The sequence below is a fragment of the Mytilus californianus genome, unplaced genomic scaffold (genome assembly GCF_021869535.1).
Source record: "Mytilus californianus isolate M0D057914Y unplaced genomic scaffold, xbMytCali1.0.p SCAF_9, whole genome shotgun sequence".
Lineage (NCBI taxonomy): Eukaryota > Metazoa > Mollusca > Bivalvia > Mytilida > Mytilidae > Mytilus > Mytilus californianus.
The window spans coordinates 71287349-71310967 of record NW_026262745.1 but is presented as its reverse complement, the minus strand read 5'-3'; the positions used below and the strand labels follow the sequence as shown (position 1 = coordinate 71310967).

The following is a 23619-nucleotide window of genomic DNA, read 5'->3' as shown; positions in this document are numbered from 1 at the left end:
TGATATACCTTAAGCAACTATCAAGTTATTTTTGAAAGTCACAACGGAAGTACATTCGCTTGCACAAACTACTTAATAATAAGTTAAGTACTATAATAGAATAAAAAAGAAGGAGCTGGTGTGATTATCTTGCTATGTAGCCTTAGTTCGTTTTGTATATAATTTTTTTTATTTAGGTTTATTAATATGTTTCGGAATTTAATGTGACGTCCATTTTCGATGAACTAGTACACATTTGTGTAAAGGGTCCAGCTGGAGCATGACTCCGTGTTCGGGATTTTCTCGCTGTATTGAAGACCCACTAGTGGCCTTGGGCTGTGTTTGCTTTTTGGTCGGGTTGTTGTCTCTTTATAATTCTCGTTCCTATTCTGACAACAGAAAGGAATTTTTTTTTTTATTTATAATTCAGGGGAAAGTAATTAGTATGAAACAGTTGATTTTACCCTACAGTGGTTAAAGTTCCATAACTCTTAAATATTGTCACATAAAAAGGAGAGTAATGAATGCTATGCTACCAAGTGTATGAACTTTCTGCCATTACATTAAGTTAAACCTTGCACAATTATATTTCCGTAAGCGTATTACAAAATGATACGAAACAATATTCCAAAACATCGTTCCCTGCAGAGAAATGATAATTATAAAAGATATGAAAGGACCATTATATACGTTAACTTTGTTACAAATAATTAAGAGCTGGATTGATTGATTGTTGGTTGCTAAACAAATACTAGGTAAAGGAAGCGAAGTAAACTAATTATAAATTTTAGTTTGTTATCATCATTGAGGGGGGGGGGGGAGGACCTTTTTTCGGGACGTCGGGATGGGGTGTTTTTAAGCTCGGGATTTCGGGATTGATCCTTTCGGGATGCGGGAATTCCTTTTTCGAATTTCGAGATGTCGGGAATTAAATTTCTTTAAATTCGGGACCTTGGGATTTCATGTTTTTAAGCCCTGGATTTCGGGATCAGGACCCCCCCCTCCCCCCTTCATTATTATAGGAAATTAGCACGAAAAAAACCAAAGATCGAAACAATAAAAGAAAAAGAGAAAAACACGGTCAAAATTATTATAAACCGATGAAATAATAAGTTATGACTGACATCGAATTGAATAAGGACCACAACTGTAATACATTCATACATATTAATAGCTTGGGATACTAGTAGGCAGGTACAGAATAAGAAAGTTACTGTTTTAGAATGTTTGTAGGGTTAAAGTCCCTGTCATGCCATTTGGGAGTAGTAAAGAACGATACCAAGATAATGATATATAAGAAGAAATCGACATGACTCACTAGAAGACGATTTTTACACACACACACACAAAAGTTGTACAAAATATTATCTATTAAATATTAAGTTTTTATTGACCTTTCTTTTGACTAGCAAACAAAAATTAAGGCTATTCAAAAGAGATGTTTTATGTCCCGAATAAAACGCAAAATCCATGACCGATCATGGTAACAGTCACGTGGTAACTGTACCAAAGCCGAATTAAAATTGTCAGCGTTTATCCATATCCTGCATTCATGTTTTAGTAACGACATCAAAAGATCAATGTAGGATGAAAAACTTAAATCAAATAGTTTGGGGTGGGAGAGGGGGGGTGTAAAATTGCTGCGAGTTTTGTTTATCCAAAATCGATTTTACATATATCCGTATTTAACAATTAATTTTTCCCAAATTAAGTTAAGAAGGGGGGGGGGGGGGGGGGGGGGGTCAGTGAAAAAACTATGTGAATTAAGTTTTTTATCCTACATTGAACTTTTGATGTCGTCCCTTACTTCTTGGCTTTGTGAGAGCGTCTACCATGTGCATAATACGCTGTCATCATTGCAGAAGTTGAAACACTATGTATTTCCGTTGGTGACCTACATGTAGATGAATGTCCCAATAAAACTATGAAAGAAAGCATTCAAATTTCAATTTAAAAGGAATAAATGAGGAAGTAAAATAAAACAAATCAATAAATCTGAAATCAGGTTTACATGTTATATCTTAAAAATATTGTGTGATTTGGAGAGTGTTATGAACGCCGGGGTTTCATCACTTAACCATCAGAGAAGAAGGAACTAGAGGTTTGAATCACCACAAACTTAAGTCAAACCCAGCATATAATTTCGATATGAATTATTTCCTATACCTGCTGTCGTAAATGATGGTAGCGAGGATTAAATGTCGCTAATGCTTTACCAACTCTAGCCTCAGACACGTTGATTCCTTTGCTTGATAAATGGCCTGTCATCATTTTCCGACCGTATGTGGGTCCAACCTGAAAATAACACACACTATGCGCACATCATACTTTAAATGTAACTACTAGTATATGTTCCATGTACATGATGTATATGGTTTGGAATACGTTTGTGTCGATCTGTGTCGATCTGGTTTTTTTTTTTACTTTTTTTTTATTTCAAAAGAAGATCGTCACTGACTGAGACCCATTTTTTGTGTCGACATATTTGTCCTATAATACTGGTTTTGCGTTCACATATTAAAGATGTAAAATCATATTAAATAAAAGATAATAGAATGTACATAAAACAGAACTTCATGGGAACTGTATTATGTTTGTTGAAATACTATTCACATAATTATGATAGTATTATATTCTTTGCTATAAGAAGTCATTCATCCTTCGAAATATAAATTTACCACACATACATGCATGTAAGATAAATTCATATTTTCTTTTATAAGATGAAGCTTATTTGATATTCTGCGACAGAGAATTGTGAATATAATAAGCTTGGTAATAACAAGTTTGTATTAAACAGAATCAAAATTAGGAAATGCTGTACAATGCAGAAAATATTCGTATACAAATATACAAATTTGAAAACAAATACTAGCGCAGTGATCAGAATAATATAACATCTACACCCACCCCTCCCCCACCCCCACTCCACCCGCGAACCCTGCTCCTTGAACATGCACAGAAACTGACATGGACAATATCTAATAGTCTAATATTTTCCCTTCTTTTCTTACATGTTTGACACATTCAGCCACGATATGGTTTAATGCTCCTTCGTCTACTCCGCATCGCCCAGTAATTCTATTTTCAGAACAAAAACGGGTCCACAATACTGGTATAAAAATTTTGTACCAGTATTGTTACTTTTTTTTAAAAAACAGCAATACTGGTACATTACTGATATACCAGTATTGTAGTTGTATTGTTCACTATACTTTAAGGTGTATAATGAAAAATGAATTATAAGCAAAATTAGAAACTGAAGATCAAAGGGAGATTAAATGACCTCAAAAAGATTATAGAGGATAATTGTGAAATCAATTAACAACCAGTTAAAAATAATTACTATACTTGTACATATAAACAAAAGATTATTGTAATTAACTCATCTTATTCAAACAATTGTTTATTATATAAATAATTGCTAATAATTTTATCATATTTCTATATTTTATTTAATTCAATTTAGATAAAATAAAATAAAAGCTTTATTATCTGAGTTATTATTTAATAAATTCAAGCAAATTATTACACTATAACACTGTAAATTCAGCATTTACATGTATGCCATCATATATTTTTTACAGATATTTTAATACATGTATACTAAGATTCTAAGCATTTGTTTGTCTTTATTTTCTTATCAATCTTTCACAATAAACATGATAAAAGATATCAATATCCATCAAGTGTTGAGAAATGTCTTGGTGTGTTCTTCCGTCAAGTATCATTTGTTGAATCAAACAACGATGGTCTAAAAGTTCTTCCATTTCAACATGTACATGTAAACAAGTGACTTCTTCACTTAGAGAGAACTAAATTAAAGATTTCAACCCCGACAATTCAAAGAAAGAAAAGACAAAGATAAACAAAAGTCAGATGGATAGACAGATAGATAGATACAATGAATGACAGATTGATAGATCGAAAGTTAGATATATACATGTAGCTACAAAGACAGCTAGATATATAGATACAAAGAAAGAATGATTTTTTTGTGGTCATTATCGTACTTGTCAGTGTACCATTCTTGTTTGGAATTAGTTGATACCACACATAGTTCACACACACACACACCATAAAAAGATCTTCGAGATATTGCGCTTAAAACAAGAAAAAAGAAAACGGAAATAGTAAAACATTTAATAAATAGTGTCAACAATTTAAACATTTAAAACACCTATATTGAAACAAATTACATTTCGTTCTCATTATTAGACATTTAAATAATGAAGCAGATGGGAACATTTTTCAAATTTGAATATTGCACAGTAAAATGAAAAATGAAAAATGCTCCACATTGGAGCATTTTTCATTTTTCAATATCAAACGTCAAATTGAAAAATGCTCCACGTTGGAGCATTTTTCATTTTTCAATATCAAACGTCAAATTGAAAAATGCTCCACGTTAGAGCATTTTTCTTTTTTCAATATTGTAAGCCCAATTGAAAAATGCCCTACGTTAGAACAGTTTTCATTTTTCAATATTGTAAGCCAAATTGAAAAATGCTCCACGTTAGAACATTTTTCATTTTTCAATATTGTAAGTGAAATTGAAAAATGCTAAAGGTCAGCAATTTCAATATTTGCTTTTAAGAATGAGATTGAAATATGTTTTGTTTTCTAAAACAAGCAAATACAAATGTGTTAATATATTTAAACTTTTGACAAGATAAAATCATTTTTAACACAAATTTATTGTTATTTGTTTCAATATCTTCGTGAAAATAACAAATTTCAAATCTCATAGAGAAAATGTTTTTTCAAAAGTGACTTCAATAGATTTTTGTTACATTTTTCAAACCAATTAACTTCAAAAGTTGCAGAGCATTTTGCAAAATCTATTTTTTTATTTTAAAATGACAAATGTTTGGCGTTAATGTACACGGACGCTCAATAACTGGAAATTACTTGATTTAAAGAATAGACGCAAAACCGAATTCTGATTTGGCCTGTCGTTATATATCAAAATCTACCGTAAATGGATGGTTAAGACTTTTAAAAATCAAAATCATTAACATTATGATCAGCAGCAGAATCAGCCACAGGACCATCATCTTCAACAGAAAAAAAGCAATTACTTGTAATATTGTAGTCTTGCTGTATTGGTTTGAATAAAGTGAATATATCTGAAACATCCCTAATTACTGACCCGTAATTTATATGAATCACAAACAATGTGATCAGTACCATATATGTTTTTCCTTATCCGTCACTCCATCATTCTGCAACGATTAGTTATACGGACTTAACGTCTTCATATAATTATCCGATTTCTAGTATATGAGTCTTTTCTGCTGATTTTTGAAACAACAGGCTTTGAACTTTTGAAAATTTATCGAAAATAACAGATAAATGGAAATATTTGTATAACGACTTCACATATTGAGCAGATATTTTAGTATGTGAGCTTACTATGGTGACGTACAGATCGAGTGTATGTTTGGTTTCGCTTCTCTGGTTTTTACCGAAATCACTGGCTTTGTGTCTTAGAACAGTTATACGGACTTTCATCTTCAAATTTTGACTCCTAAAAATGCCTTCAGGCTTGTTTTGCTTGCGGGTCTAACTATTCGTTCCGTTCTGAGATATCCAGTTCTCTCTTTTACTCTAATTCACAAACACTAAGACTTACAGTAACTAAGTATTTATTAATCTAAAAAATCAATTATTAAAGCATTTAATTAAAATACACTATAAGGAAAAAAGAACATCGCATTAATAAGCTTATCCACACATTAAAAAAACACAATAACAATCACTCTCAGGTTATGAATGATAATTTTTTGAATGCACTGTTGTACTTTTCCTTTGGAAATAATTCCATAGAATGCATAAATGCCTGTCTTGCTGCTTCTATGTCACCTACCAATTGAAAACCTATACCCAGGATGTTGTAAGATAAACCTTTCAAATTGCGAGTTGTTTTTGAATAGTTTTCCTCTATAGCCAACTGTAGATCCCTGAGAGAATCCCAGCATTGCCTGCTATTTTTTGAATGGTATTGACATAAAAAACGAAGAAAATGAGCATATACTGTAGGAGGAATCATGTGTAGTTTTTCTGTTTTCAATTCATTTGGTTGTAACTTAGAGTTTTCTATAAACACCAAATCTAATAGTAAAAATTTCCATAACTTAACAATAGGCATATTTCTAAATAAATGTAGATTAAAGAGTTCATAATGAATATCTGAAAACTGCATTCCTTGTTGAAGTTTTTCTGGTGTACATTTCAACAGAGAATACTGGATAATTTGAAGTGCTGTATTGTATTGTTTTCTTTTGCAGAAAAACGAAGCTAACATCAGCCATCTAGATACAACGTCATGACTTGTGTAGAAGAAGAGTACTTATATAAGTATTATACCCTTTATAATTAGATTTATTACAGGACATATCCTCCAATGGCAGAAATCGCTCACTTTTGCAACACAATTTTGACAAATAGTATGTGTACAGGTTTTTGATTTTTGAACTCTTACTAGACAAGACCTTGTATATCACTTTTTCCAAAAGAAAATAAACAGTAGAACCTAAAAAGTCGCAAAAAAACATATGTGAGTTTAATAATCTTTCAACACTCTTGGCATATAAATAATTTGTTTCTTTGCTTTTACCCGATGCCAATGCATTCAAATTCGAAATTTGGTCCGACAATAAGACACATTGCCAACCATAACTGTTTAGAATATATAACTTATTTAAAAGTGTTTCCTGTGCTTGTCCTCGTATCTTATTCTCAAATAAATTATTCTCAGGCATGAAATAATGCGGACAAACTTTATACTCAACACAATATATAAGCCTCCTGAAACATCTCATGTAACAAGATATCAAGTTTTCAGGTTTCCATATTGATAAAGGCAATTCCTCGCATATCCAAAACAAAATTGTTTTCATGAAATATGAACAAAGCAATTCTTTACAATCTACGTCTAAAGCTATAACGTCTTTTAGAAGAATTTTCATAAGTGCATAACATAGTAATTGTGTATGTGTAAATGAATAGATAAGTAGTTTTTCGGCAACGGAAAATGATATTCGCCATTCTAATTCTTCTTGTGTAGATCCTTTCACACCTATAGGTACAAATAGAACACCGTGTTTTACAATGGCCTGTTTAATATCGTATATCGGCCAAGAATTATTTGATCGTGTAACCCATTTTTTTGCTTGTGTTATCCATAATTTACTGTGTAAGCAGTGTGCAATATCATATAATCCATCTTCATCGGACACACATGGCCCATGTACAGTCGACAAAAATTCGTTTGAAAATCTTTGTTTAAATGAAAGATTTGAAAAATAGAAATCGCTACCGATATCAATACAGTCTTTTAAGATACTCCGGTCATTACTGTGCACTAGACGTAACTTAGTGAAACCTCTCTGTGTATCTTTCAGTTCCATTGTGAAATGTATTTTACCAGTGTTGAAATAAATGTGTGTGTCTTCACGGACCTCAATATTTTTCAATACCGCCATTAAATCTAAATCACTATCACGCATTCTTAGTCCCTCTCCGAAACTTCCACTGGTTATCATTATCCTCCTCTTGTTGCTCTGTAAATTGTCTCTGATATTGTTCAGCATTCTCAATGTTCTTACATGTTTCTCTGTTCCAACAACGTTCTGACAGAGATAATGATACAAAGCTATTGATTCATTTTTGATTGCTGATTCTGTAAACAGAAATAAGATTGATTGATTTTTTAATCTTATCTGGCAAAACAACTTAACATTTTGGATAGAAAATAACTAGTGATACAAACTCATGCTTTATTTTTGTCATACATCGTGTGTTGGTCTAATGTTTCACTATATAGTTTTAAGTAAAGATATTAATGGCTGCATTCCCTAATTCAACAAAAATCTGAGTCATCGTTAAACCACTTATTTTAGATTGATTTCTTATCTGGTTAAAATACTTTCTTATATAGTACGTGCTGGTTGAGTTTCTACTCAAGGGAAACTATTCTTGTAAAAATAAGAATCTAAATAGGAACATAACTTGAAAGTACTTGTGTACCCGTATGTTCGCACCCCAACCCCTTTTCTCCAGTGATCAATCTTGCCTTTTACACAAGAAAAACTTGATGAAAATAGCTTTAATCATCAATGATATTTGCACCGGTTTTTAAAAAATCGACTTTCATTTTTATTATCCATGTCTATGAATATAGATTGTTTTACACGTGACCTGTATTTCACATTGCGTCTAAATATAGGGCAAATCGGCTTTTACTTCCCTCCAACAAAGTATATATCAAAAGACAGAATACTGCAAATAATTAACTTTTATTGTCAAGAATACAGTAATTGATGATTTCGTGGCCGATAATAACCTAAGACAATTCAACAAGAAGGATATCTTTGGCCACCCATTTATTTTTTGTTTTCTATGCTGTCGACGATTTTCGGTCGAAATATCATATGAGTCATGACCTCTGAGTATGTATAGACCGGGGAATTCCAAAAAATCGACATGTGAAAACGACGTCAAAACTTGCATGTGACCTGGAGATTCTTATAAATATTTTTAAAAATGGCCACCGTGTGATACGGGAGAGATAAATATTATTTTTCACATAAGATTCTAGCTGCAACACAAATTTATTGGTCCAGGAATGCGGAATCGGGTTTTTCCCTTTTGGGCGGTATTTGTGTTAACCGATTTCATATTGGTTGTCTAATTATGAAAATAGGCCGAAGATTTCCGACGGCCAGAAATAGAATACAGCACTCTAGATTAAGAATTGATTGAAGAATTGACTTGGTCTAGTATGGTTCAGTCTTGGTTGAATACGATTCAGATTTTTAAATTTTTAAAAAACAGTCGAGTACAGGTTCAGACAAAAGTCGATTAATGTCGATTAAAATTCAGACCAATTCAGAATGTTCCAATAAAACCCAGTACACTCGAATTCAAATACTTTCCATTTCAGATTTTTTCAGCTTTTACTGGTTTGTTGTTTATTAAAAAAAGTGTTGGTTACAGATTGTTCAATAATGATACAATAAAATCAAGACGTCCGTTTTGGAAAAACTGAAGACAGTCCTTTATTAAGAGAAAATCAAATACGGGTGAACATATTTCTATATATTTTTTTGTTGTCTCAATTTGTTTTCTACTTCTTGTAATCCCCAAGGTTAAAGTGTAGTTAACACACAGCTAATCAAAAATTCTCCAGCATCTGTCATTCTGCAAAGTCATTGCAAAATGCTAAGTATATATAAACATATGTTTTATTGTCAAAAAGGTGTATGCTAAAGATTGTTGTAAAGGAACAATGGATGGTGTGGAAACCAATGGGATGAAAGGAGAAAATGTGTTTTTACCTGCCATTTTGGTCGAGCATGATTCAGATTTTTAAAATGGTTAAGAAGAGGTATAGTACATGTTCAGATTGCAGTCGAGTAATTCGGGTAAAAAATCAGACCAATTAAGAGGGGTCATTACAAACCAGTAGAGTAGAAATACTGTCCATTTTAGCCTTTTTTCAGCTTTTAAACGTTTGTATTGTATAATTTTATTAGTTACTGAACATTTTTGGTTGTATTTTGCGGCAAAGGTTTTACTGAAACTTTAGCATGTTAAGGGCTCTAAAAACTACATAGTCTTTGTGTTAAGACATAACATATAATTCCAAAATTTGGTAATTTTGTAGCCGAAAATGTACCGTTAGATGAAATTTGTGTTACTTAAGAACTAAACAGTGGCCTTTGTTTTAAAATAATACGATACAAAGAAAATTCAAGAAGTCCATAGTTGCAAAACTGAAACCTGTGCTCTACTAAAATAAAATTTAAAATAGGTTAACATAATTGTCTTGTGTTGTTTAATTGGTTTTGTACTTTTAATTCCTACGGTTTTAAGTATACTTAACAATCAAATATACTTCAAAAAGTTCACAAACACTTGTTATGCAGACAAAATTTCTGACGAACACTTAACTTACGAAAGTCCAGGATCCTAAAATAGCTGCTTGTTGTAGAATGATATACCCAGATATTATTTGTTTTCTTTTCTTTATCTTCTTTCGACCTACATTTTCTTTAATTCCGATTAGAGTATTTCTTACATCAAGTATATTAAATGTATGCTGACGAGCATTCAGTAAAGTCATTAAAAAATGCTGAGCATATACATGTAACGCTGTGTTTTATTGTTTTCATAAAAATGGAATGCAGATGAGAATTTGCGTTATTACCTGCCATTTTGCTTGTAAACTCTTACTTCATCATGTTTATTTACCCTGAATTGGTGACGGGGACTTCCCCAAATCTACTTTCGTTTCTATTTAAAGTTCATATGCAATTGATATTTTAAAAATATATCACCTTACAAATACACTTTAACTTTAATTAAGTGATATGAGACAATATCTGTAAAAGTCTAATTTTTGGCAATGGAAAAAACCAACAAAAAATGTCTTTTGAATTTAATGATTCAAAACAAAGAACAAACATAGCAGATGCAAGAACTGTTGTCTGTAATTCCAAAAAATAATATATATGGTAATTATGGCAATATAAAAAATGATACCAAAAATCCAAGTTCTTTCCTGTTACCGAAGTAAGTTAATTTTAAAACGTTTTTTATGTGAATAAAAAAATGAATTACTTATACTATTTGCTGTTTACTAGTACGTCTCATAATAATCTATCAAATACCAATGTATTTATCAAGTATTTCAATGCACAAGTCTTAGAAATTTGTATTTAAGTTAGATGCAGTGCCTAAGTTCTGAAAATCATATTTTAGATTGTGGTTTTATTCATCAAGAAACTTTATTTGATAGAAAGAAAAAAAATACAGTTTGTTTCCTGTAGAAATAATATACCTTTATTGTTCACACCCTTTTTGTAATAGATAAGTGTCACAGATTTAAGAAATTAAGTAAAATATAGTCAGTAACATGAAAGAATCTTCAGTAACAGGATAAACGTAGGTAACAGGAAAGAACTTTATTTCAAAACAGTTCCTTTGTTTGTAAAGTTAAAGCAAAAATAACATCATTACACATTGGTCAAATTGAAAACAACAAACATAGTCATTGCGAAACAAATATGTCATTTTTGAAATTCCATCGTGTACTGGTTTGTCCCATCAATCAGTCTTGGAGGAGGTATGTTCAAAACTTCTGCATTCAAAGGATACCAACAAAGGCCTGTTTCCTCGGCCAAAAGTACAAACTGCTGTTTTCGTTAACTCTTTTCATACATTGAACATTTAGTTCTTCTAAGGATTCATTTATTTTTAGGATTTTTCCAGGATAATCATCATCTTCATACTTCACTCGAACAAACTGGCCAACTGTTAATTCTTTCATAGCCACACCACTTTCATGATCAATATCATCATCTTTTCCCTGATTTGAAGACTTTTTTTCTGCTGTTTTGGTTTGGCTTCTCTCAAAGATGGTATCATTATTGATATGGATATTCTCGCTATTTTTTGTATAATACTCCTGTTCTATGTTCGTTTCAGTTTTTATCTGGTTTCTGTCAGAACTGGTATCAATATCCATTTGACTTTGTTCTATAATTTTATCGGTCTCGATAGTCATTTCCTCAAGATTTGTTTCAGATTGATTGTGTTTTGTCCTTTCTACTTCTACATGCCTGGATTCATTCTCGGTCCAATCAGTGTTCTGTAAATCAAACAGCATGTCAAAGATGTCATCGCTTTTGGCTAGATTAGTGTCGTCATTATCACACTCAATCAGCACTGGTTCACGTTCACCAGAGTCCTTGTCAACCGGTAGAATTGGCAAAAAGTGATTAGGGACCCAATGAGTTTCTACCAAATCTGACCGTGTGCTACTCCACATGATAAAGACTGAACTTGTTGCTATAGGTAAGGATCTTGGTTGGACAAGTCTATGTAAGTCTTCACGTACATTTCGGTTTCCTTTTTGTGGATAGCAGGAAAATATATTCATTTTCAGAACACTAGCCAGTCCATAAATCTGCCACATTCCCATGTATTTTTTGGGTGTTGCAATGCTCATTATCTCCTGTTGATAGATTCTTTTTATTATTTCATCATCAAGATGAATTCCGGGAATGAAAGCTTCAGAATACATGGCCAAGGATTTTCTCAGATCTTTAGATATGCCAGATGAGGATTGAACTTCAAATTGCTTTCTATCCATATAATAGTCTTCATTCAAGACTAGTTCTATAATTATTCGTAATCTCATTTCAATAGCTTGACTGTCATCACCATAAACGAAGACACTTCCACAGCCCGGCAGACAGTCTCCGTCTGCTCTTACAACAGTTGGAAATATGACTCTTGTTGAAGGAATGTCGTCTGGACATAAATCCAGGGCAACTTGATCAACAGTTGACTTATAGAACGTTCTTTTCCTTGTACATCTTTAATCTGGATTGCCATGCACTGATTTCTGAACTCGTTAAAGTTTTTACACTGTCGTAGTTTTTCTACGAGTTTAAAATAATGGTCATGGTTGCTTTCTTTTGTATGTGGTATACTAAATACTGTAAAGATTTCCATGTCATCTTCTATTTCTTCAATAGGATATCCTGCAACTTTGTCTGTGTCATTTTCTAGCTTGCCTGTACAACTACCTGTAACATTTGTCATGCCATTTTTTAGTTCTTCTTCAAGTATAGTATCATCAAACTGTTGATGCTTTCTTTTTGAGATATATTCATCTACATTTCTGACTGTTGGTTTCACATTAAATGTTCTTTCTTTGAATTCATGACCTTTACACAATGGTCCCTCATTAAAGCCACAGTTGCAGCTAACATCTCTAAATAAGACAGAAGACGAAGTCATAGTTTTGATTTGATGTATTTGCATGGTATTTGGTATTGCTTTTAGCTTCTGAAAGCATTTATCATACTTGTCCGCCAATTGTTGGACTTCTTTAGGATCAGTTATATAAAGAGTGACATTGGTCCCTGTTTTGTCTAACACTTCTTTAAATTTTGCTGCACATAATATATCCTCACCGCATCTCACTATTGTGTCTGCTGTTCTTTTTTCAGGCTGCCCACTACAGGATCAGGGGTTCCCTTACCGTGACCAGATTCATGGAAATTCCAGAATGAACCTTCAAACCCCAATTCATAGATCTCTGACGAAAGTAAATAAATTTTTTTTTCTGCTTGTATTGAGTGACGGGTCCATTGCTGAAAAAATTAATGTTGGTGATATAAGGGTGTTTTTCCTTTATGTCATTTAGAAGCGGTCGAAGGTATGTCCAAACCCCTGTAGGTCCGTGTTGAAGAGAGTCTGAAATAGTGCAAAATGTCGATCCACCTGGTAGATTTTTTGTGAAGTAAACACCAGTGTGTAAGGTTATTTGGGGCTGAGAAGCCCCAAAATGTACACTTTGAATTTCCTCATGAAGTTTGCCTAAATAGTTTTTTACAGAGTCAATATGAATCAAACACTCATTATCATTCAGGTCTTGTTTAAATTGTTTATATTACTGAAACTGGTGTTGAATATTAAAGAAGTGCTTTGTTAGTTTAGGTTTTAATAAATTTTCAAGGTCATTTACAGCTGTCATTATATTTCCTTTCTTCAGCTCTTTCTTCACAAGTGTGATTTCTTTCTCCTCTCCTGTTTTAAATGTTCTAGACTCTTTAACACTTATCCATTGGTTCCATGTAATCTCTTTGGTTTCTATTATAGCCTCGTCAACTAATTTCTGATGACAGCAGTGCTTGCAGATGCCGTACATGCAATCTTTGTTCATATTATTGCAAACAATCATTTTGCAAAGCTCTGACAAGTTGTTTGTGTCTAAAATATTGTTGTTTGTAAGCACTCTGCCAAATATCTGCTATTCTCACACAGTTTGCAAAGACATGTTTGTCGATCTTTTTCTGTTGGTGCAACAATCCAAAAGGGTCTCAGGCGACAGAAAAAAGGTATAACTGATTTGGTAAAGATCATTCTCTGCAATATACTTGTGGTGAAGTATATTGTAGTATCACACAACAACCTCTTTTGTTTTTTCATCCCATTACGAGTAACAGTCGACTTCTTTCCGGATGTCAATCTTGAAACATCATCTCTGAGCAAGAACCTCACTACATATTTGCGTATACGAGTGGTAAGTAGATCTTTGTCATTACTACTCTTCTTTCTAAAATGACAACCTAATGTCATAAAAGCTCTGGTTCTTAACTTGTACTTGCAAAGTAACTGTCCATTTGCAAGTGAAGTCAAGTATTTTTGTCCTTCTTTCCTGTCTTTTTTCATTTGAGCTAACATTGTGTGATGAAACAAAAGTGTCCGACTTATTGTTTTTTTAGATGTCCTCATAACTTGTCTTGTCTTTTTTCTTGGTGTGTTTTCTCCTGATATTGTAGTGGTTTTCATGTTTTCTCTATGGGTTCTTAAAGTTTTCATCTTTTTCTGAAGAATTTTAATTGTAAATGTCTTTCTCGCTAAATCTCTGTGGCATTTAGCAACCCTTGCTTTTTTAGCAATCTGTAACTGATTGTCTCGTTCTGTTCTTGGAGTGTTGTCTTCATTGATTGTTCTTGCAGATGATCTAGTCGGTCGTGGTACATCAGGTTCTGTTGGGCGAGCAGGAGAACTAGGAGGAGTGACTAAATTTTCTAACTGTTGTTTTCTGTTTTTCAAATCTTTCTATTGTAGTCTCCATCTTCTCCTCGTGATCCTTTTTTCTCTTACTGACATCTGTGCAACATTTTCTTTCCAGTTGCAAGGTCACTTGAATATTTAGCTTTTTCTCTTTCTAAATACTGTTTTCTCCTTTTAGGGTCTGTCTCTCTTCGTTGACGATAACGCCTTTGTTTTTCTGCAGCAGTCAATGCCATTTAAGTTCCTGTGAATATAAAACACCATACAATCAAACATCAAAAATGTAATACATCCCTTTATGTTTTCATATTTAGTCTAAAAACTCTATTAGTTTCTTTGCTGTTACCAAATGATCAAATAGTTTTTCCTGCCTAAAAAGTATGTTTTGACAACAATTATTTAATAAATTCTTTTATACGATTACGCATTTTAAAAAAGTAAAATAGCTGTTTGGCTGATAAAAGGTTCACTTTGTGTCTAATCAGTCAAATTCTCTTTTTAATCCTTTCTGTTACTGTTACGAATCTTTCCTGTTACCAAGAAATTAAGTTTTCATATATTTTTCAAAATGTTTAAAACTATGCTCTAATCTTTAAAAAAAATGTATTTGTCAGATTGGTACGGAAGGTTATTCAAGTGTATTTGCGTCTAATTGTAATTTGATTTAAATTGGAAATACAATAAATATGTTCAATCATGTTACCAATCATGGTTTTACTGTTACGATTTAATGACAAACTTTTTCGCAATTTCTAAAGGAATTTAGAAGACTCACCTTAAGAGGAGGACAATTGTCTTTCAAAAGTTTTATTTGCTTGATGAAAATTCTGCCTGTAATGAAAAATATAAAAATAAATTCCTTTCTGTTACCATGGTTCATATGATAATTGCACAAATTCTCTGCTGTTACTTACAAATTCTCTCCTGTTACTAAAAATCAAAACTCTGTCTTTTTATAAAAAAAACCCAGGATATTATGATAACGATTATTTGATATGATTATGATAACTTTTATAAAATGAACTGTTTGGCAGAAAGTAGGTTAACTTTTCTGTTTCATCAATAAAATTCACTTAAACATCCTTCCTGTTACTGATTCAATTCTTTACTGTTACCAAATAAATAAGTTTTCATATATCTTTATGAAAATTGAGAAATAAAAACAACACACACTATTCTTTTATATACTGTGTTTGTCAAATTGTTTAATGAATATATTACTTTATTGCTATATTATGAATAAAAAGTGATTTAAATTAGAAATATAATTGCCAAATTCAACCATGTTATCAATGATGGCTATGCTGTTACTTTTTATCAGGAAACATGACGGAACGTAACAGAAAGGAATTACGCGATACTTTTTGTCCTTTTTATCACAATAAATGTAAGTGTATTTCCTGTGACATATAATGTTTAAAAAGATGATATAAAAACACACTTAATGTTGTGGTGCACACATAAAAATATTCTCAGAAGGTGCAAGAAAAGGCTATAACAGGATAGAACACCAATAAGTATTTTTCTATAAATTCTTAACTTGGATGGGCTTGGATTTTCAAACCTGGCCGCCTTTCCAACTATTTCTTTGTACTAATGCATTCAGGAAATTATGCCCTTCACAATGCATTATGGGAAAAAACTCTTGGTTTTGTAAACGTTTCCACAGGTAAAAAAAAAAAAACCCAGTGGTAACAGGAGGGAAATTACCCCTTGGGACAAAATTATTTTTTTCTTAAATTTGCAAAATTTTATTACATGCTTTAGTTATAATAAAAAAAAGACTAATTAGGGGCAAGTTTATACAATATATCATTTATGTGAGAATCGGACGCCTGTTTGATTAATTTGGATATTATTTGAGTGATTTAGTTTTCAAAAAAACACAGGGGACAACATGATTTTAGGGGGAGTTGAAAATTCAAATTACAATATTTTATTGGAAGAAATATAAGAATGAGTGTTTAATTGGCAAGAGTTGGTGCATTATATACTTTAGTTAATACTGAAACTTAAAATTTTCCAAAAGATGGTTGAATAAAAAAATAATTGCTGGTGAAAGATGGAAAATGAAAATTAGACTTTTTCAGATATTGTCTCATATATCGACATTTATAACCTGTACTCCCTGCATGGGATTTTGAAATTGATTACACACTAAACATTTGACTGTCTAAAGTAATAAAACAAATTTAATTATAGATTTACACTTTTTTAAATTAGTCTTTTTAACGAAAATATTGTACTTATTTTCTTATCATTTCTTTCCTTGAAAAGGAATTTGTTAACAGTTCTTCACCAGAGGATCTGGTCTTATTTGAAAAGGTTTCTATAACTGTAAACTGTTCTCCATAGGATCATTTTTTTGTTATTTTCAAAAGGTTTCAAGCAACGCTTACGATCTTGTTGTTACCATACAATTTTATAATCAAACACAATCACATCAGATATCAACAATCACAAACAATTTAGAATTGAAACAACACTACGATGGTCGTACCGATTGTAGTGTAGCCATTTGCAATTGATTTTTTACATATATTTTTTCTCCTATACTGTAACACCCCTGTCCTAGTTTAAGGAAATTAAGCAAAAAACATGATTTATCCCTGCACATTCTTTACATTTATGTGCCTTTCCCAAATTAGGAACTTGTATTTCAGTGGTTCGTGTTGGTTCATGTATGTCATTTATGTTTATTTGTAAATTGTATTGTAAATTATCAGGCCATGAATTTTCTCGCTTGCATTTCTTAATTCACATAATTATTTGTTATCGGGACCCTTTAAAGCCGAATACACGATATGTTTTTTTTTGTTTAAGGCCGTACGGTGACCTTTAATTGCTTTAATCTTCGTCATTTGAACTCTGATGGGTATTTGTTTTATTGGCGATCACACAATCTCTTTCTTTTAATATGGATATTATGGTATGATATCTATCTTGAGGATATTTGTTTAAGAATTCAGATCAATGTATAAAGGTTGGTCATTACCATGAAATGTACGATTTTGATACGCCTACATTTACTGAGCTGTAATGAACTCATGAGTTAAACACTGCAAAATACTAATTTAAAACTAGTATGTTGGAAGACCTCGATTGTTCTATTCTTGCTTCATGCAATTACCTTTGTCAGTTTTCCTATCAAAGGTCGGTAGTTTTCTCCGGGCACTCCGGCTTACTCCACCAATAAAAACTGGCCGCCGCGAAATAGCCTAAATGCGGTGATTAAACGTGGCATTGAAACACAAAAAATCAAATCAAATCATGCAATTACAGTAAACTTTTGTTTTATTTGGACCGTGATTGCTAACTTATATCAAATTTATTGATTTTGTTGATAATTTATCCGTTTGGCGTTGTTAAAGCTAAATGCTAGAAAAAAGAATATGCCACTTTAATGTGATCGATGAAACGAGAAGCAACTTGCCTCAAATCTTTGCAGAAAATATTGGTTTTTGACGATATATCATGATATATAAGTCAGATAATATATATTGAAAGGCTATTCTACTCGTATAACACACATTGGAGTGTCATGATTGCACAGGGAGGACCTCTACGTTTAGTATTGCATTGATGTGTTTCAGCGTGCTATACGACAAGAAAAACTTTGAAATATACATGATCTATATCACATCAACCTCAGACTGGCTTTAACTCTAACCTTTATTCCGAATAGGCCCAGCACTTATCCAGACTATAATCTTCTTCCTATCCTTGACAATAACCCTTACCATCATTCTGACTATAACCGTTACCCTTAACCTTATCTGGACTATAACCATAACCCTTATCCTTACTTAATTCATAACCCTTATCATAAACAATAACTCAAAACTTTCTTACACCGCTAACGGGCCGTATACCGACCATAGTGCTAACCAGTGTCCTTGCTCAGATGTTAACAGTAACATGCGCATACATGCATATACAAATGAAAATGTAATAACTGAATATTCAGAGTTCCATAACAATTCAAGAATAAGTCCAACATTAAAATGGGTGCATAAGCTTACTTTCAACTTTATTGCAGAACTCTACTTGGTTGTTTTTAAAGCTCTGCCTTAGTTTGTTCTCTAATGTTTTATTAATTACAATTTTCATTTCAGAATTTAAAATCTGGAAATGTAGCAGTCATTGCTTTTTCGCCATATTTAAGCAGGAACAGTTGTTCCTTCTGAAGCATCTAGATTCAACACCGGTTTTAAACAGATTTTACAACTAAGTAGTTGGTTCTCTGTTTTAGTGGTATCAACTGTATCTATAAATGACATGGTTACTAAAATAATTAAAACCAAATGTTCAGAGAAAAAAAATGAATGTCTTTCCACCCAAAAAGATCTACAATACAAAAATATTAAAATTCCGTTAAAAATGTCATCTCCAGCGTCAAATGATAGCTTATTGTACACTGATTTAAAAAATATGTGGTTTCTAGACATTTATTCCTAAATAAGGGAGTTAATTTGTTATTTCCGGTTTGAAAAATATCTCGTCCGGTATTATTTAATAGTTTACTTGACACTGATTCCCCAAAAATGTATGATTCTATTTACTTTTACATTACACAAGTACAAAAAATATCTACTGCCGGTTTACACAAGGTCACTACCGGTTAACCTTTCCAAGGTCATATGGCTTTCAGTCTAATGCAAAAGTCCCATTACTTTATCATGAATTCATATGAAGTAAAGGCAAAAGTCAAAATCTAGAACCTCAATGACCTTGAGATCAATTTGAAGTTCATAAATAAAGGACCTCAAATCAAAAGAAACTAGGTTTTTTATTATACATGGTGAATGCGTTATATCACTATACGCGTAATTTTAAATGCAAGAGGGGAAAACTTCAATTTAATGTAAGCGTTATTTCATTAAAACATCAAAAGAGTATATGTTATGACATGTTGCAACTAACAATTTAGTAAAATATGTTGTCGATATCTAAAACGTTTAAAAAAAAATCAAATAAAATCAAAAAACTAAATTTATAATATGACCTTGACCTCTGACCTCTGACCTTGACCTTATTTTCTATTTTTGGACCAAGGACCTCAAATTAAAAGACCCTGGTCTCTATGACTTATGATTTACCAGTTAGAAATGCTTATCACTTAAGGTGGAATAACTCACATATGGAGTTTCTGAATAGCTTCAGTCAAAATAAAATGTAACATCATGAGGATAAAATAACCATTTTGGGAAAATACATTTGTCGCTTTCTATTACAGTTACGAAGGGGATCTCATAAGAAGAAAAACAGTGTTTCTGGGTGATAACTCTTACACAGAAAAAGTGTTATGTAAATCAGGGTCGGTTTCAAAAGTATAAAGACGGTTTGATACTATATACAAAAAACAAAGCGACATCTTTTGAAATAAAAATACAGCCCAAGAAAAACATTTGACGGAAGAAAAAAAAATAATAATAACAAAACAATTGGTCTTTCCACGGAAAAGTGGAAAGACCCAATGATTTAGACACAAAATCAAAATCACTACAATGGTCAGCAGCAGCAGAAGCAGCCACTTAATCATCATCTGTAAATAAATACCACCAATAACTTGCATGCATGTTAGTCTTGGTGTTGTGATTGATTTGAATAAAAAGAATTGGTATAAATATTTTGAACATTTATATCATTTTTAATCTCATATTTACAAATGTCAAGACTTATAATGACTTAGTATACAATTACTTGATATATAACTATTTAAAGCATTTGGTCAAATACAGTTAATGGAAAAAACATAAAAGTAATAGACATATCATAAAATATAATCACATTCAGTTTATCAGTGGCAATTTTCGGAATGCTCTGTTACAATTTTTATCGGAAACATTTTTATAGAATGCATGAAAGCTTGTCTCGCTGCGTTTATGTCACCTTTAAAATTGACCAAGAACGTGCACGCATGTTAGTCTTGGTGTAGTGATTGATTTGTGTAAAATAAATCTATTATTAATTTATATCTTGAATATTGCTTTCATGTGTTTTCCTCTTATTTACAAACATAAAAACTTAGAATAACTAAGTCAACATAGATTTTGAAATATAACTGTTTATAGCATTTGATCAAAAAATCTGTTGATGGAAAAAACATAAAATTAATAGATAAATCTTACAAAATATAAACATTCAGCTTAACAATGACAATTTTCGGAATGCTGTGTTATACTTTCGATCTGGGAATAATTCTTTAGAATGCACGAAAGCTTGTCTCGCTGCTTCTATGTCGCCTAAAAATCGAAAACCTATACCCAGGATGTTGTAAGATAAACCTTTCAAAGTGTGAGGTGCTATTAAATAGTTTTCCTCTATAACCAACTGTAGATCCCTGAGAGAATCCAAGCATTGTTTGCTGTTTTTTAAATGATAATGACATAGAAAACAAAGAAAGTGAGAATATACTATTGGGAGAATTATTTGTTGTACTTCGATTTGTAGTTCATCCGGTTGTAACGTTGCGTCATATTATATATATACATATAACAATAGTCATATTCCTAAATAAGTGTAACTTGAATAGCTCATAATGAATATCTGAAGACTGCATGGAATGATAAATTTTCTCCGGTGTACATTTCAACAGAGAATACTGAATGATGTAAAGAGATATATTGTATTGTTTCTTTTATAGAAAAACGAGGCTAACATCAGCCATCCAGATACCGTCGTGACGTGTGTTAAGAAGAAGAGTACACATATAAGTATTGCTATTTTTATAAGTAGATATATTACAGGAAATTCCATCCACTGGTAGAATTCGCTCGCTTTTCAAACAAAATTTTGTCAAAAAGTAGGTGTACAGGTATTTGATTGTTGAATTCTTACTTGACAATACCTTTTTTTCCAAAATAGAATAAACAGTAGGACTAAAAAAATCGGAAGAAAATATGTTTGAATTTAAAAGTCTTTCAACACTCTTGGCATATGCAAAGCTTGGCTTATTTCTTATATCCGATGCCAATGAATTAAAATTAAAGATTTGGTCCAACAAAAGGATACATTGCCAACCATAATTATTTAGAATATACAACTTGTTTAAGAGTGTTTTCTGTGCTTGTCCTTGTATCTTATTCTCAAATAGGTTATTCTCAGGAATAAAATAATGAGGACAAACTGTGTATTCAATACAATAAATCAGCCTCTTAAAACATCTCATGTAACAAGATATCAAGTTTTCGGGTTTCCATTCTGATAAAGGTAATTCCTCGCATATCCAAAACAAAATTGTTTTCAAAAAATATGAACAAAGCAATTCTTTACAATCTACGTCTAAAGCTATAACGTCTTTTAGAAGAATTTTCATAAGTGCATAACATAGTAATTGTGTATGTGTAAATGAATAAATAAGTAGTTTTTCGCCAACAGAAAATAATATGCGCCACTCTAATTCTTCTTGTGTAGATCCTTTCACACCTACAGGTACAAAGAGAACCCCGTGTTTTACAATAGCCTGTTTAACATCGTATATTGGCCATGAATTATTTGATCGTGTTACCCATTGTTTTGCAGGTGTTATCCATAATTTGCTATGTACACAGTATGCCAAGTCAAAAAATCCATTTTTATTGGATACACATGGCCCATATATAGACGAAAGGATTTCGGTTGAAAATATTTGTTTAAATGAAAGGTTTGAAAAGAAGAAACCTCTACCTATCTCATGACAGTCTATTAAAACACGAGGGTAATAACCGTGCACTAGACGTAACTTAGTAAAACCTGGCTGCGTATCTTCTAGTTCCATTGTAAAATGTATTTTATCAGCATTGAAATAAATTTGCGTGTCTTCACAGACCTCATTCTGTTTTTGTATCTTCATTACATCTAAATCACTACCTCGCATATGTAGTCCCTCTCCAAAACTTCCACTGGTAACTACTGTCCACATATAGTTGCTCTGTAAGTTGTCTCTGACAGTGGTCATCAATCTGAGTGTTCTTACATGTTTCTCGGTTCCTACAACGTTCTGACATAGATAATGATACAAAGCTATTGATGCATTTTTGATTGACGATTCTGTAAAAAAAAATGAATAAACTAAATTTTAGTTTTTAGAATCTTTAGTTTCCTATGTTTTTCTTTTTTTCTTTTTCTGTTTTAACCATGGCGTTGTCATTTGATTTTTTATCTATGAGTTGGAATGTTCCTCTGGTATCTTTCGCCCCTCTTTTAGTGTGTTTGCAAAGTCTTATAAATTTCCTTTAGATTAATTAAATTGTTCATCATATCTGGCACAAAAACTTAACATTTTGTATAGAAATATTTGTGGTATAACTAGTGATACAAACTTATGCTTTATTTTTGTCATACCCCGAGTTTGGTCCATTAGTTTTACACAAAGATATAAATTGCTGCATTCTCTAATCCGAAAAATGTATGTGTCTACATTAATCCACTTATCTAATATTAATTGTTCTTATCTGATATGTAACTTTCTTAGAGTTCCTGTTGGTCGAATTTCTACCAAAGGGAAACAATTCTTGTAAAATTAAGAATCTAAATAGGAAAACAATACGAAAGATACATAATATTAAGAAATGGTCTAGTGTGGTTTGGACTTGGTTGAATATGATTCAGATGTTTTAATTGGTAAAAAAGGGTCGAGTACAGTTACAGACGACAAACGAGTAATATAGAGTAAAATTCAGACCAATTCAGAATGGTGGAGTAAAATTCAGTAAAGTCTAGTTCAAATACTGTCCATTTCAGACTTTTTTTTTTAGCTTTTACTGGTTTGTAGTGTTTATAAAAAAGGTGTTTGGTACAGAGTATTCTGGATCTCGTATTGATGTTTTTAGTTGCTGAACATTTTGAATCGTATTTTGCGCAAGGTTTTACTTAATCTTTAAGTCATGAAAAATTAACAGAAGTCATCGTGCTAAAATATTACATGCAATTCCACATTTCGGTAATTTTGTAGACGATAACTTACCTTAAGATAAGATTTGTGTATACAAAAAATCAAGACGTCTATTTTTGAAATCTGAATACAGTCCTTTACTAAGAGAAAATAAAAAACGGGCGAAC

The 23619-nt window shown here is 31.9% G+C and overlaps 1 protein-coding gene across 2 annotated transcripts; it reads right to left on the bottom strand.

Annotated features, from left to right (window-relative positions):
- Positions 1-5610: 5610 nt before the first annotated feature.
- Positions 5611-22902, bottom strand: LOC127715050 (uncharacterized). 2 transcript variants are annotated; one of them, XM_052221070.1, is made up of 2 exons: positions 22006-22902; positions 5611-7060 (listed from the first exon to the last, which is right to left on the bottom strand). In XM_052221070.1, exons 1-2 carry the CDS (start codon positions 22514-22516, stop codon positions 6306-6308), a joined length of 1266 nt encoding a protein of 421 aa, XP_052077030.1. In that variant the 5' UTR covers positions 22517-22902; the 3' UTR covers positions 5611-6305. The 2 variants fall into 2 exon arrangements, with proteins under 2 accessions (XP_052077030.1, XP_052077029.1); XM_052221069.1 differs by lacking the exon at positions 22006-22902 and adding an exon at positions 10193-10287 and having other exon boundaries at positions 5611-7663.
- Between the last annotated feature and the right edge of the window lie 717 nt (positions 22903-23619).